At 37.0% G+C, this 12,811-nt stretch overlaps 1 protein-coding gene across 1 annotated transcript; it reads left to right on the top strand.

Moving 5' to 3' along the window:
• The first annotated feature begins 571 nt into the window (after nt 1-571).
• On the top strand, nt 572-12,704 carry LOC123658280. Its single transcript, XM_045593716.1, has 14 exons — nt 572-583; nt 1,959-2,174; nt 2,451-2,542; nt 2,883-2,946; nt 5,025-5,159; nt 6,756-7,178; nt 8,330-8,407; nt 9,142-9,333; nt 9,421-9,645; nt 9,927-9,961; nt 10,137-10,197; nt 10,740-10,880; nt 11,277-11,507; nt 12,342-12,704. The coding sequence occupies exons 1-14, from the start codon at nt 572-574 to the stop codon at nt 12,684-12,686; spliced, it is 2,250 nt and encodes a 749-aa protein (XP_045449672.1). The 3' UTR covers nt 12,687-12,704.
• Nucleotides 12,705-12,811: the final 107 nt, after the last annotated feature.

Raw genomic sequence — 12,811 nt, 5'->3', positions numbered from 1 at the left:
GTAGACAACAAAGCAATACACCAGTACACATGAGCTTTGGAGTTGTGCAAGGTTTCATCTTAAGACCCTTGCTTTTTTTAGTTTACAATAACGACGTAGCAACTACTTATATAGATTATTGGAAACCTTCATATTGTAAACACTTCCTTTGTGGGAGCTCAAAAGGTGATAATGTAAAGGTGATTAGGTACTATGGAATTTACTAACTAATAAAATTTGTATCTAAACATAAAAATTATTATGATTGTCGAAAGATATAGAGTAATCTGAATCTCATTCAATTTGAATATCACTGTAGTTTTAAATTTATTATCTATGGTATAGGGTCGTTTGTGTTTAAGTAAATAAGTAATATCATTTTAATGTTTCAGTGTTTGAAGATTTCTAGTCATTATTAATTCGTCTTGTGTTAAGATATTTATGATGATTTTTAAATAATAATGTATTTTTATTATAGGTACACGCACATTGTACCCCCACAGACCGTTTGGTAAGTAGACTTCCTTTTTGAATTTGTAAAAGAGAATTTTCACGATTTTTTTTCATGTGAATCAGTATCTGAAATCGATTAATGCAACAATGGGTTAGTGGAACTGCGGTAGCAGTTGTTGCTTCGGTTCCCGCTAATGACTATTGGCATTGTGGATGGTTTCCATAAATTAAAACAGGGTGTCATGAGGACTATTAATGGTGAGGCTGAAAATAATTGTATATTTAAAAATATATATGTGTATTCTATATTTTTACATGAAAATGCTCATTATTATTTTATATCGTTAAAGAATTAAGTTAGTTTAAAGACTTTAAACAGTAAGTTTTGATTCTCTCTCGAGATGAATTTTTATCTTCGTAGGTCTTTTGATGCTAGCTTGGAGTACGTTAAATCATTGGTCTGTTATCATAAACATCTGATCGTTACTCAACATCTAAATAGGGAAGATATCAGCCATTCGTAGTTACGCAGCATGTTTAATAAAAATTCAATACCTTTTCTATAAAGTAGAAAAGAACCAACAGTGGGATCATTGTAGATAATTTTAGTACAATTTAGTTTCGTAAAAAAATATTGTTAAAACATAACAGCTGGAATATAAACCGACCATGTTGTTTTACAAAGTATAAATGTACAATGGATGTGACATAACGTGACCACGAATCTTACCTGAAAAGTACAGGTTTTCTGAAGATACATTTTTCATATGCTTACACTAATTTTAATAAAAAAATATTTTCGGTAAAAAAATCAGCAATAAAAGCCTGGATATATGAACCCGGGACTAGTGTGTATCATAATGAGTAAAAATGTCAAGTTTACGATACAATATTATTTTAAACTTACTTGACATATATTAACATAAATTCAAATTTATATTACACTAGCTGTACCCGCGACTTCGTCCGCGTGGAATTTAACAAAAAAGTTATTGTTCAGTTCGCAGAATTACAAAATAAATAAATTTCTAAAATGAAAGTAGCCTAAGTTACTCCTTACTACATTAGCTATCTGCCAGTGAATGTCCCGTCAAAATCGGTCCAGTCGTTTCAGAGATTAGGCGGAACAAACAGACAGACAGACAGACAAAAATTGTAAAAAATGTTCCTTTGGTATATGTACCGTGTATACATTTGCATTTAGTGAAAAGCGGTTATTTTAATATTACAAACAGACACTCCAATTTGATTTATTTGTATAGACTAGCTTTTACCCGAGGCTTCGCTCGCATTGAATTTTTTTAATAAAAATTATTCTATATTACTTCTAATACCTCCAAGAATATGTAGACATATTATAATATAAAGTTTCATGATGATCGGTTAAGTAGTTTTCGTGTGAAAACGTACCAAACAAACTTACATTCACATTTGTAATATTATATTAGTAAATTAGGGATTGTAAGAAATATTTTTCGACCTACTTCCATATTCTTGAAAATATACATTAAATTATTGTATTTTAGTGCCAGAAATGGAGTTGTATGACAGAAAAACTCAACTTACCCGACTTACCAACAAAAGAACAGTACACTAAGTTCTTGAGGATTAATTTGCCAGCTGACTGGCAAGATGTAGTCGATACTGTGGTTGACGCTTGCTACGAGAGGAGACATAAGACGTACCTCGACCCCTGTCCTGGACAAGGGTTATTTACCTGTATTGTGGATAATTTGAATAAGGTATTGTATTATATTTATTATAATTGAAATAGATTTTAAAATTAGTAGTCAGGATTTTTGTGTTGTGATGTTCCAGACATTAATGTACCGTTTGGATTCTGGGAGCTCTTTTGTCCCTTCGAATTAAGCTATTTTACCCTCGAGCAGTTTCTCATATAAAACATGAGTTACGAGACTCAACTCTCTTTGAATTAGATTCATTTTGTTTTATGTTCTCTTCGATTTTAAAGTTTCTTTACGTTTAGAAAAAAAAAAATTACTTTTTTTGTAACACAGAATTGTCCCGTTGGATCCTGGAGGAAAGAAGACGCCTGCGCGACTCTTCAGTTTTCGCCAGTAGAAAATGCGGATCACATTTTCTACCAGGGGTAAAGCACATTTATTATTACGGAACGCCTTTATAAATTTCCATTGCCTTAATATTGTAAGTTGTTCTCGCGACAGACGCGGCTTTGCAGATTGCGATGCTGTGATCGGTAAATAGAAAAAAAATGAATACTTTAACATACACAGTACTTATTTTGACTAGCCTATTTTCGCAGTTTACTGCTACCTTGCCATCTGCTCTAGGGGTTATGGGTTGTATTGCCACCCCAAGTCTGAGCCTGGATTTATTAGAATTAACTAATATTATATCAAGAAGTCGTCGAAGTGCCAAGAAAACCTAAGTGCTTTAAGTCATTATCATAATATTTTTTTTTGTTACAGCCGATATCTCGATTTTGAGAAGAATTTGCCAATTGAGAGGAGACCAGAATTCTTTATGAGGAAGGTGAGTCCTTTTTATGTAAGATATTTATTTAGTACGGATTTTATGAAATCGCAAGAGTTTGGCAAATAGTTTATTGCCTACTGTCAGTGGGACTTGTAGTTTTTTTTTTAAATAATGAGGACCTAATTACATTTTTTTCATAATCTTAAAGAGATACATTAACAATAAGGGCTATAATTATACGCTATTTTTAACCGACTTCCAAAAAAGGAGGAGGTTCTCAATTCGACTGTATTTTTTTTTTTATGTATGTTACATCAGAACTTTTGACCGGGTAGACCGATTTCGAGAAATTTTGTTTTAATCGAAAGGTGGTGTGTGCCAATTGGTCCCATTTAAATTTATTTGAGATCTAACAACAACTTTTCGAGTTATATCTAATAATGCGTTTTTACTTGACGCTTTTTTCGTCGATCTACGTTGTATTATACCGCATAACTTTCTACTGGATGTACCGATTTTGATAATTCTTTTTTTGTTGGAATAGGGATATCCCTAGTTTGGTACCGTGGTAAGGAAACCAGGATCTGATGATGGAATCCTAGAGAAATCGAGGGAAAACTCTCGAAAATCCGTAATAACTTTTTACTGGTGTACCGATTTTGATAATTTTTAATTTATTCGAAAGCTGATGTTTATCATGTGGTCACATATAAATTTTATCGAGATCTGATAACTACTTTTTGAGTAATCTTTGATAACGCGTAGTTGCTTGACTATTTTTTCGTCGATCTACGTTGTATTTTATGAATTTTATGAATTTTTTAAGTGTGATTATTTATTGATTATTTTATATTTATTGATTATTTATTGATTATTTCTTATTTTTTGATTATTTTGTTTTTATTGAATTGTTTTAATTGTTTGTTAAATTTAATGTTACTTGTTGTGATGAACTTAACTAACGCATTGGGTAACTGTAATGTTAGTTCTAAGTTTTGTTAATGCATAAATAAATAAATAAATAAATAAATAATAAATAAATAAATAAAGTATTACTTGTCGATGTAATTGAAGTCGGCTTTTTTTCGTTTGCGAGCAAACACAATTATTATTTATTTGTTTTTATATATGTAGATATGTATTAACATCGATAACTTCTAAGTTATCTTGCTGATTTGCGAAGTGCTTATTTACAATCTGCTCTTCTGTACTTCCATTCGTTTTGGTCTTCATGGCCTCGGGAAAAGTTATATAGTAATATTCAGAGGTTTTCCGGAATTAGTAATTCTAGTTCGCTTTTAATTCTTCCTATGTACTAACGAAAATAAGCTTAAACAAACAATATTTCGAAATGTATATGGAAAGGTAAAAAAAAGTATGACGATCATCATCACAGAAGCCTTTCGCAGTCCACTACTGGACATAAGCCTCCACAAGTTCACGCCAAAAATGGCGTGAACTCATGTGTTTTGCCCATAGTCACCACGTTGGGCAGGTGGATTGGTGACCGCAGGGCTAGCTGTGTCGCACCGAAGACGCTGCTGCCCGTCTTCGGCCTCTGCATTTCAAAGCCAGCAGTTGTATGGTTATCCCGCCATCGGTCGGCTTTTAAGTTCCAAGGTAGTAGTGGAACTGTGTTATCTCTTAGTCGCCTCTTACGACACCCACGGGTAGAGAGGGGGTGGCTATATTCTTTAATGCCGTAACCACACAGCATATAAATATTTATTTTCAGTCTGGTTCTTAGTTCCCGTAGGTCTCCCCACCGTGTCTCGGAGAGCACTTTAAGCTGTCGGTCTCGGTTTTTATCATCTACATCTGATAGTTATCGTCATATTAGGGAACTCATAGTAGGGAATGTATCCGCCAACCCGCAGCTCTGATCCTTCTCCTACATGGGGAAAGAGGCTTATGCCCAGCAGTGGGATATTACAGGCTGAAGCGATAGAAAAGTAATGTTATAAATAATATAAAATTTCAAATAGATATTGTTTTAATTGTTGTTCTCGGCCCGATTTCAAAATAATCGGTTATACGTGTTAGGTTCGTGCAGGGAAATACGTAGATTTTCTTTTGTTGTGACTTTTTTTTGAGTCGATAATGCGTAACAAAATTATTTTATTTCATTTTACAAGTACTTCCACGAGAAATGCTGTGATTTACCATCATTGTACAACAGTTCCCTGGTAGAGTGCGGCTTCAAGACACTTGTAAATTACCATATTTTCGCAACTCAGAAAATACCCTTCACATTTGGAACCACGGAAAAGGTATTATCATTTTTGGTTATGTATAATTAGAAAATACTTACAAGTCTGTTTGTATTTATTAAGTTTAAGTGTATATTTTGAACCTGTTAGTCTAATGCGACGTCTAATCGTAAGGCGATAGCGTCCTTTTTTTTTTACGTGGGGAAACCCATCATGGATACCCTCCAGCGTAGGGGCGCCAGAGGGTTATGTCAGACTCCTACTGACTAAAAAATCACCACGAGTGAGCAGTCTAGGTGGGGCGAGATGTCGCGCTAGCATTCGCCACCTCGCCCCGATGTGCGATAGCGTCCTTTTTTTTTTTTTTTTTTTTTTTTTTTTTTTACGTGGGGAAAATCCATCATGGATACCCTCCAGCGCGGGGGCGCCAGAGGGTTATGTCAGACTCCTACTGACTAAAAACCACCACGTGTTAGCAGTCATCCGCCTGGGTGGGGCGAGAGGGGTCGCGCTAGCATTCGCCACCTCGCCTCAGCGGTAGGCCCGGACAAAGCTTCCGGGCCCCGGCATGATGGTGGGGTGGCCTCGCTCACAACAAGGCCACCCCCAGACGTATGGGGTCGTGTCGTCCGGCCGGCCGAAGTCCCCCGACTATCGGCCGCCGACCCCACTATTACGAGGGGGGGAGGAGGTGGGCAAACCGCCTTCTCCTTGCCCCCGTACGTCTGCGCCGGAGTGGGCCAGCAGAGGCGTCTTCCTCTCTGGCCCGCTCCGCGGTCTCCTTCTGCGTCATTACCTCTTCGCAGAAGGAGACCACCGCCTGCCACGATCTCTCGCTGTCAAGCATGGCCTTTACGACACTCGGCAGCGTGAGATCCCGTCCGATAACCGCTGAAAGCGTGCGCCGCTGCGGTTCCCAAGTGGCGCACGCCTCCAGCGTGTGGAGCGCCGTATCTTCTGGCGCTCCACACTCGTGGCAGGCTGGAGTCGCCTCCCGTCTCGCGATTTGGTGCAGGTACTTACCGAAGCACCCATGTCCGGAAAGCACCTGCACCAGACGGAAGGTCAGCGGCCCGAACCGCCGCCTCACCCACTTCCGGAGGACCGGCTTCACTGCGTCCACCGTCCACTGCCCGGGGACTGGCGAAGCCAAGTTCTCCGTCCACCGCCGCAACAGGGTGTCCTGCGCCAGCCTCTGCATGCGTGCGAGCTCCTCCCACGTAGGAGACTCCCCCCGGGATCTCCTCGCCGCCACAAAATGATATGTTTCGGCAAGGATCTCCGCCTGCAGTTCCCAGGGGGGATCGCCGGCCAGCACGCACGCCGCCGTCCAGGACACCGTCCGGTAACCGCGTATCGCCCTCGTCGCGATGACCCGCTGCGGCCGTCGCAGCTGGATTTTGTTGGCGCGACCGAGGGCGTCCGCCCAGATGGGTGCCCCGTACATGGCCATACTCCGGATGACCCCGGAGTACAGCCGACGGCAATGGGCACTCGGACCACCCACGTTCGGCAGCAGCCTTCCCAGTGAGGCGGCGGCTTTCACGACTCTTGGGGCTAGCTCTGCAAAATGAGCCCCAAAAGCCCACCTCCCGTCCAGGGTGAGACCCAGGTACCTCATCTGGGTCCCCACCCGGACCGAAACCCCATCAACAGTCACCCGCGTACCTGGACGGGGTCCCCCTCGAGGCCCATGGAACAGTAGGGCCTCGGTCTTCGTCAGGGCGACTTCCAGCCCCAGGGCTCGTATACGGTCGACCACAAGTGTTGCGCCAGCCGTGGCCAACCGCATTACTTCCGCGAGGTCCCTTCCTTTTGCCACGACTAGGGTGTCGTCGGCGTAGCACGAGACCCGCACACTTGCGGGCAACGTGCTCCGAAGCACCCAGTCGTAGCCGATGTTCCACAGGAGCGGTCCCAGCACTGACCCCTGTGGAACTCCGCACGAGACACGACGTCGCCGCAGACCGTCGCGCCCTGGCAATAGGACCTCGCGACCCTGGAGGTAGTCGCCCAGCAGCGTCCGCAGATACAGAGGCACCCGGTGGTAGCGGAGTGCCTCCAGTATCGTCGCGTGTGGTAGGCTGTTAAAGGCGTTAGCGATGTCAAGCGAGACAGCCAACGCCTTCTCCCCGTCGCGGACCGCCGCCTGCGTCCATCTTTTAAGCCAGAGCAGGGCGTCTAATGTGGACCGCCCTGCTCTGAACCCGTACTGGGCCTCGGATAACCCGGGCTCAGTTACCTCCAGGTGTGCGATAGCGTCCTAATCTAAGAACTTAAATAATCAATATGGAAAAATTATAAGTACTTTACAATAGCATCATTGATTTATTAGTAGATTTTGACTGTTAATTTTTCTGTCTATGGTTACTATCTATATAAATGTGCCCATATCACACAGTAATAATATAAAACTATCCGGATGCAAGAAATTAAAATAGCTTAAGTTCGAGTGTAACTGTTACGAACAAAAAACAAATCATTCCACTTTATGATATTATTGTAGTTAAAAGCATGATTATTATTAAATTATATTTTATTAATAGTATATAAAATATAATAATATATTCTTCATATCATTCAGACGAAGATATCATATATTATGATATGACATCGTCTATATTATATGGACGTCTTCTGTCGATAGACAAAAGACATCCATATAGACAGAACTTTATAATTTTAATAATATATTTATATGTATACACATCCTTGATAATTCGGATGTAAATTCAAAACAAAACGCTTATGATGTCATACTGGTGAGTATCGCAGTTCTCAGTTCATATTGTAAGAATTGTCAGTATATAATTTATATTACTTAACGTAAAATGTAATACACATATAAATAAAGAACCAATTTTGATGGTGAATTAAATCTTGATTAAATTTTAGTAGATGAAACTAGTAGGAAATAGCCGGTTCAATATGGAGCAACCCGACTAGGGCAGTACCTCAAACTTACAGAAGATCGCAGCTAAATAATACTGCTTTTAAACAGTGTTTTGTCGCTTGCAATGCTTCTGGCGTTGCAGACGTGTATAAGCTACGGTAATCGCTTATCATCAGGTGAACCGTTCGTTTGTTTGCCGACCTAGTTATATATTAAAGAGTGTGGTTCATGACTTCATGATTTAAGTATTTGCATTAGGTGCGAAACATTAAAGAAAAAAATTCTAGCCAATTCTTTTATAAATAGTTTCACAGTAAAAAAAAATCGAACATTACAGACTACACCGAAAACAACGCCAAGTACTGAAAAGGCAGCAATAGTAGCGGATAACAAGAACATCAACGGATATGAAGAAGTAAGTTATGGAACATTCATATTATTTATGCACCTTTTTCGTTTTTGTTAAATTTAAAAAATTCATAATGCCTATATTTTATATTAATAGCAAACGGACTAGTATAGGTACCTAAAGGAAGGAAAGGGTTCTTAAATTCTTATTGTCTCTTTAATTCATTGGTTTCTGAACTTTGTTTGACTTCTTACTTAAATTCTATTTCTATTATGATTAAAAAAAATGTACGTAATTTAAATAAAATATACGAAGTTTGTAAGTTTGTACGTAGAGGTAGGTTTTGTTTATGTTTAATATTTAACGAAACTAGCGCTTTAGTTTTAGTAATATTTTGTGTTTTAAATTTATTATAAATAGTGAAGACTGTTGAGTGAGAACCGTCTGTTAAAATTTTAAGTTTAGTTGTTATCTATACAAAGAAATAAAATTGGAGTGTCTGTAATAATAAAATAACCGCTTTTAACTAAATGCATATGGATGTACACACAGTACTTACATATACCAAAATAACATTTGGTAAAATTGTAAACATGTTTGTTCTGGCTAATCTAGCTGGACCGATTTTGACAGGACTTTCGTTGGCTGATGCTGAAGCTGATGTAATAAGGAGTAACTTAGGCTAATTTATTTTAGGAATTTATTTATTTTATAACTATGCGTATTTTGCACAGTTAGTTTTAAACTAAAATTTAGACGATAATTTATATTTTTAATCGTATTTATAAAAACGCTTTTAGCCTATCGATCCCTTAGATTGCTGTGATATGGAACATTTTATAAAAAAAGAATGGCGAACAGATTGCGATTTTAAACTAAAATGGGACGACGAGAACAGACTAGTGATACTTAATACTAGCGAACTAGTGACTACGACTACTGAGGTGCCGAAGTTACTAAAGAATAGTGATGTGAAAATTGTACCAAATACGGTAAGTTTTTAAGGAAACGTCATAACGACAAAATCGTATATATTAATTTAATAAAATTATTAATTGTGAAAATATTATCTATTTTAGTGCGAACAAGAAACTTGCATTTTCAGTAAATTAAATATAATATCCAACGGTGTAGTAGACAGGGAAGCATTTTCAAAACTATTAGATAATATGACAAACGTACATACGGAATGGATAAAGGCAAAAGCGAAAGTCGTGAGGTTGTGTTTAAACAAACCCCTTGGTTATGAAGATACTTGTGAGATTAATAATATACTGGCTTGTGCCTTTGATGTACTTACAGAGGTAAGTTGTGGGGTTGCGCAAGGTTTTGTCTTGGGACCTCTGCTATTTTTAGTTTACATTAATCACATATCTACGAGTATACTAATAAACGGAGAGCCGGTTATTTCGTTCAGTTATACTGCGAAAAATTCTCAACCGATCGAAATAATAATAACTATAAACTAGCTAGGAATTAAAAAAAGCTGTTTCGCTTTGTTCATTTGAAAATGATTTTTACCTGTTTATTTATTTCGATAACTTAAAATTAATAGACATAATTATCATTGCATTTCTCGTTTCAGAACTGCCCCGATGAAAATAAAAATGATCCTTGCAGGTCAGTTTTTTTTTTACCCTTAATAGCAGGCACATTTGTAGTACAGGTAACATTACTTCATTCATGAAATTACCCCTACATATTTTGATATAATGAATATTCTGATAAGTAAATGTGATAGTAATCCGAATATAAAATGTTTGAAATATTTTATCATACCTTTTTAAATTTTAAGGCATTCTACTTCTGCAATTGATGGGATAATTTGTCAAATAAGTTCATCAAAATACAGACCAGTAAGTTTATTTGTTTTACTAAGTATTATAAAACTCGTGAATAATTTAATAGTTTACGAATTTTCTTTGATTGATGTTTGATGTGATGTGTCGATGCTTAACTACAATATTTGATTAAGAGTTAATCGCGATACAAGACTAGTTTCATAGTTAGTTTTTGGTATACTTAGTTACAACTTAATTTTTTAATGAATACACTACTACTTATATTTTATTTTAATTAGTATTAAACTGAGTTAGGGCACAGCAGGAATTTCTTGCTCAAAATATGGAGCAGTCCGACTGGGGTAGTACAGTACAGTACCTTACAGAAGATCACAGCTAAATAATAGTTTTCAAGCAGTATTGTGTTCCTGTTGGTGAGTAAGGTGACCAGAGCTCCTGGGGGATTGGGGATTGGGTCGGCAACGCGCTTGCGACGCTTCTGGTGTTGCAGGCGTCTATAAGCTACGGTCATCGCTTACCATCAGGTGAACCGTTCGCTTGTTTATTGACCCAGTGATAAAAAACAATTGTTAATAATAGGTAATTGTTTTATTCAGAGATCTCGCCGTCAGCTATGCAACTTCCCAAACTTTGTTTCACACGAACTTCTTTCTGAGTGCGGAGTGAACTCGATCTACAAGGTCGAGTACGTTCCTGAACCAGCCGCCAGAAGTACTGCTTGGAAGTCTTATGACAATGTAAGTTTTCAAACATTATTTTTATGACAAGCGGTTTTTTTTTTATGAGTGCTGCCCCAGGGGTCTTCGATTAATCACATGACGAAAATATTGTGTATTCAACAAACAACCTGTAACCTCAATGTCTGTCTGAGAATTTGTAATACAATGATTAGCTTGTATTTAAAGATAATATTCTGAAAATTTTAATATTCTTTGCACACAAAAAAATACGGGGGGGGGGGTTAAAAGTTTCTAAAACGACACGTTAATAATGAACGACCCCTAGTTGTATAAATGTTTAACTTATTTTTATTCATTATATATTATTTATTCGTACACAGATAATGTGCACATATAGTTTGGAAAATCTTCTTCTGAAATTAGACAGTTTTGTAAAAATGATCTATCTTTCAGTGTCAGAAATCGCCAGAATCAGCAAAATGTGTGTTAAAGAAGATGGACGTGTTCAACAGATATGGTTTCATTGATCGATTTAAAATGAGAAGAAACATTGGCTCGTACGCGGCAGAGTTCCCACCTCTATTCGAGCGAATGTACAAAAATGTTCTCGACAATATACCGCTTTACACGAATCACTGCATGACTTCGAGGAAATTTTTAAATTTGATCGACTCTATGTTTACCGTAAGTTTTTTTGCTATTATTTTATTTCAATCGTTTTTTCATCGGAAACATGCATTTTGATTATCCGTGAATCCTAAAATATTATTACGACTTAATCTTCTTGTTACTTCATATCTTTTTATTTTTAACCGACTTCCAAAAAAGGAGAAGGTTCTCAATTCGACTGTATTTTTTTTTATGTATGTTACATCAGAACTTTTGACCGGGTGGACCGATTTCGACAAATTTCTTTTTAATCGAAAGGTGGTGTGTTAATTGGTCCCATTTAAATTTATTTGAGATCTAACAACTACTTTTCGAGCTATATCTAATAATGCGTTTTTACTTGACGCTTTTTTCGTCGACCTACGTTGTAATATACCGCATAACTTTCTACTGGATGTACCGATTTTGATAATTCTTTTTTGTTGGAACGGGAATATCCCTAGTTTGGTACCATGATAAGGAAACCAGGATCTGATGATGGAATCCCAGAGAAATCGAGGGAAACTCTCGAAAATCCGCAATAACTTTTTACTAGGTGTACCGATTTTGATAATTTTTAATTTAATCGAAAGCTGATGTTTATCATGTGGTCACATATAAATTTTATCGAGATCTGATAACTACTTTTTGAGTAATCTTTGATAACGCGTAGTTACTTGACTGTTTTTTCGTCGATCTACGTTGTATTACTCGTCGATGTAATTAAAGTCGGTTTTTTTTTTCGTTTGCGAGCAAACACAATTATTACTAAAAAATTAAACGACTTTTTTTTGTTAAAATACAAACAAATGTTTGTATTTTGAACTATAAGTTCTTTTTTTTTATAAATTATTTTAAACATATTTTCAGACTTGTCCATACCTAAAATTAAAAAAAGACGAAAAGTGTACTAATTTAATGAAGAAAATTCGACGAACGTCTGATTTAAATACATTTGAACAAGAATCAACAACAGAAGATATTAAGAAAACTCATAGAACTGTCTCTAAATACCATAGTAATCCCATGTTTAATTTTGGTATTTTGGGAGCTGGTGACATTCCCCCAGTGAAAATAATAGACTTGAAATCAACGACTGAAAAAACATTGGTGCTTTTACCAGTTTACAGCCGGATGTTTAAGGGTCCTTTGGCTGTAAATTCTATTTACAATGACGGAATTTTTAGATCGAATGATATGGCAATCCCTTATTAATAAACATTGAAACTATAATTTTTTATTCATTATATATGATGTGTTAAATATTTTTTTAAAGATTAAGTTAGCCATTGAATATTATAAAAAAAAAAAAAAAAAAAAAAAAATTAATGTTGATCCAA

Source organism: Melitaea cinxia, chromosome 12 (assembly GCF_905220565.1).
Source record: "Melitaea cinxia chromosome 12, ilMelCinx1.1, whole genome shotgun sequence".
Classification (NCBI taxonomy): domain Eukaryota; kingdom Metazoa; phylum Arthropoda; class Insecta; order Lepidoptera; family Nymphalidae; genus Melitaea; species Melitaea cinxia.
This window is presented reverse-complemented; position numbering and strand designations above follow the sequence as displayed.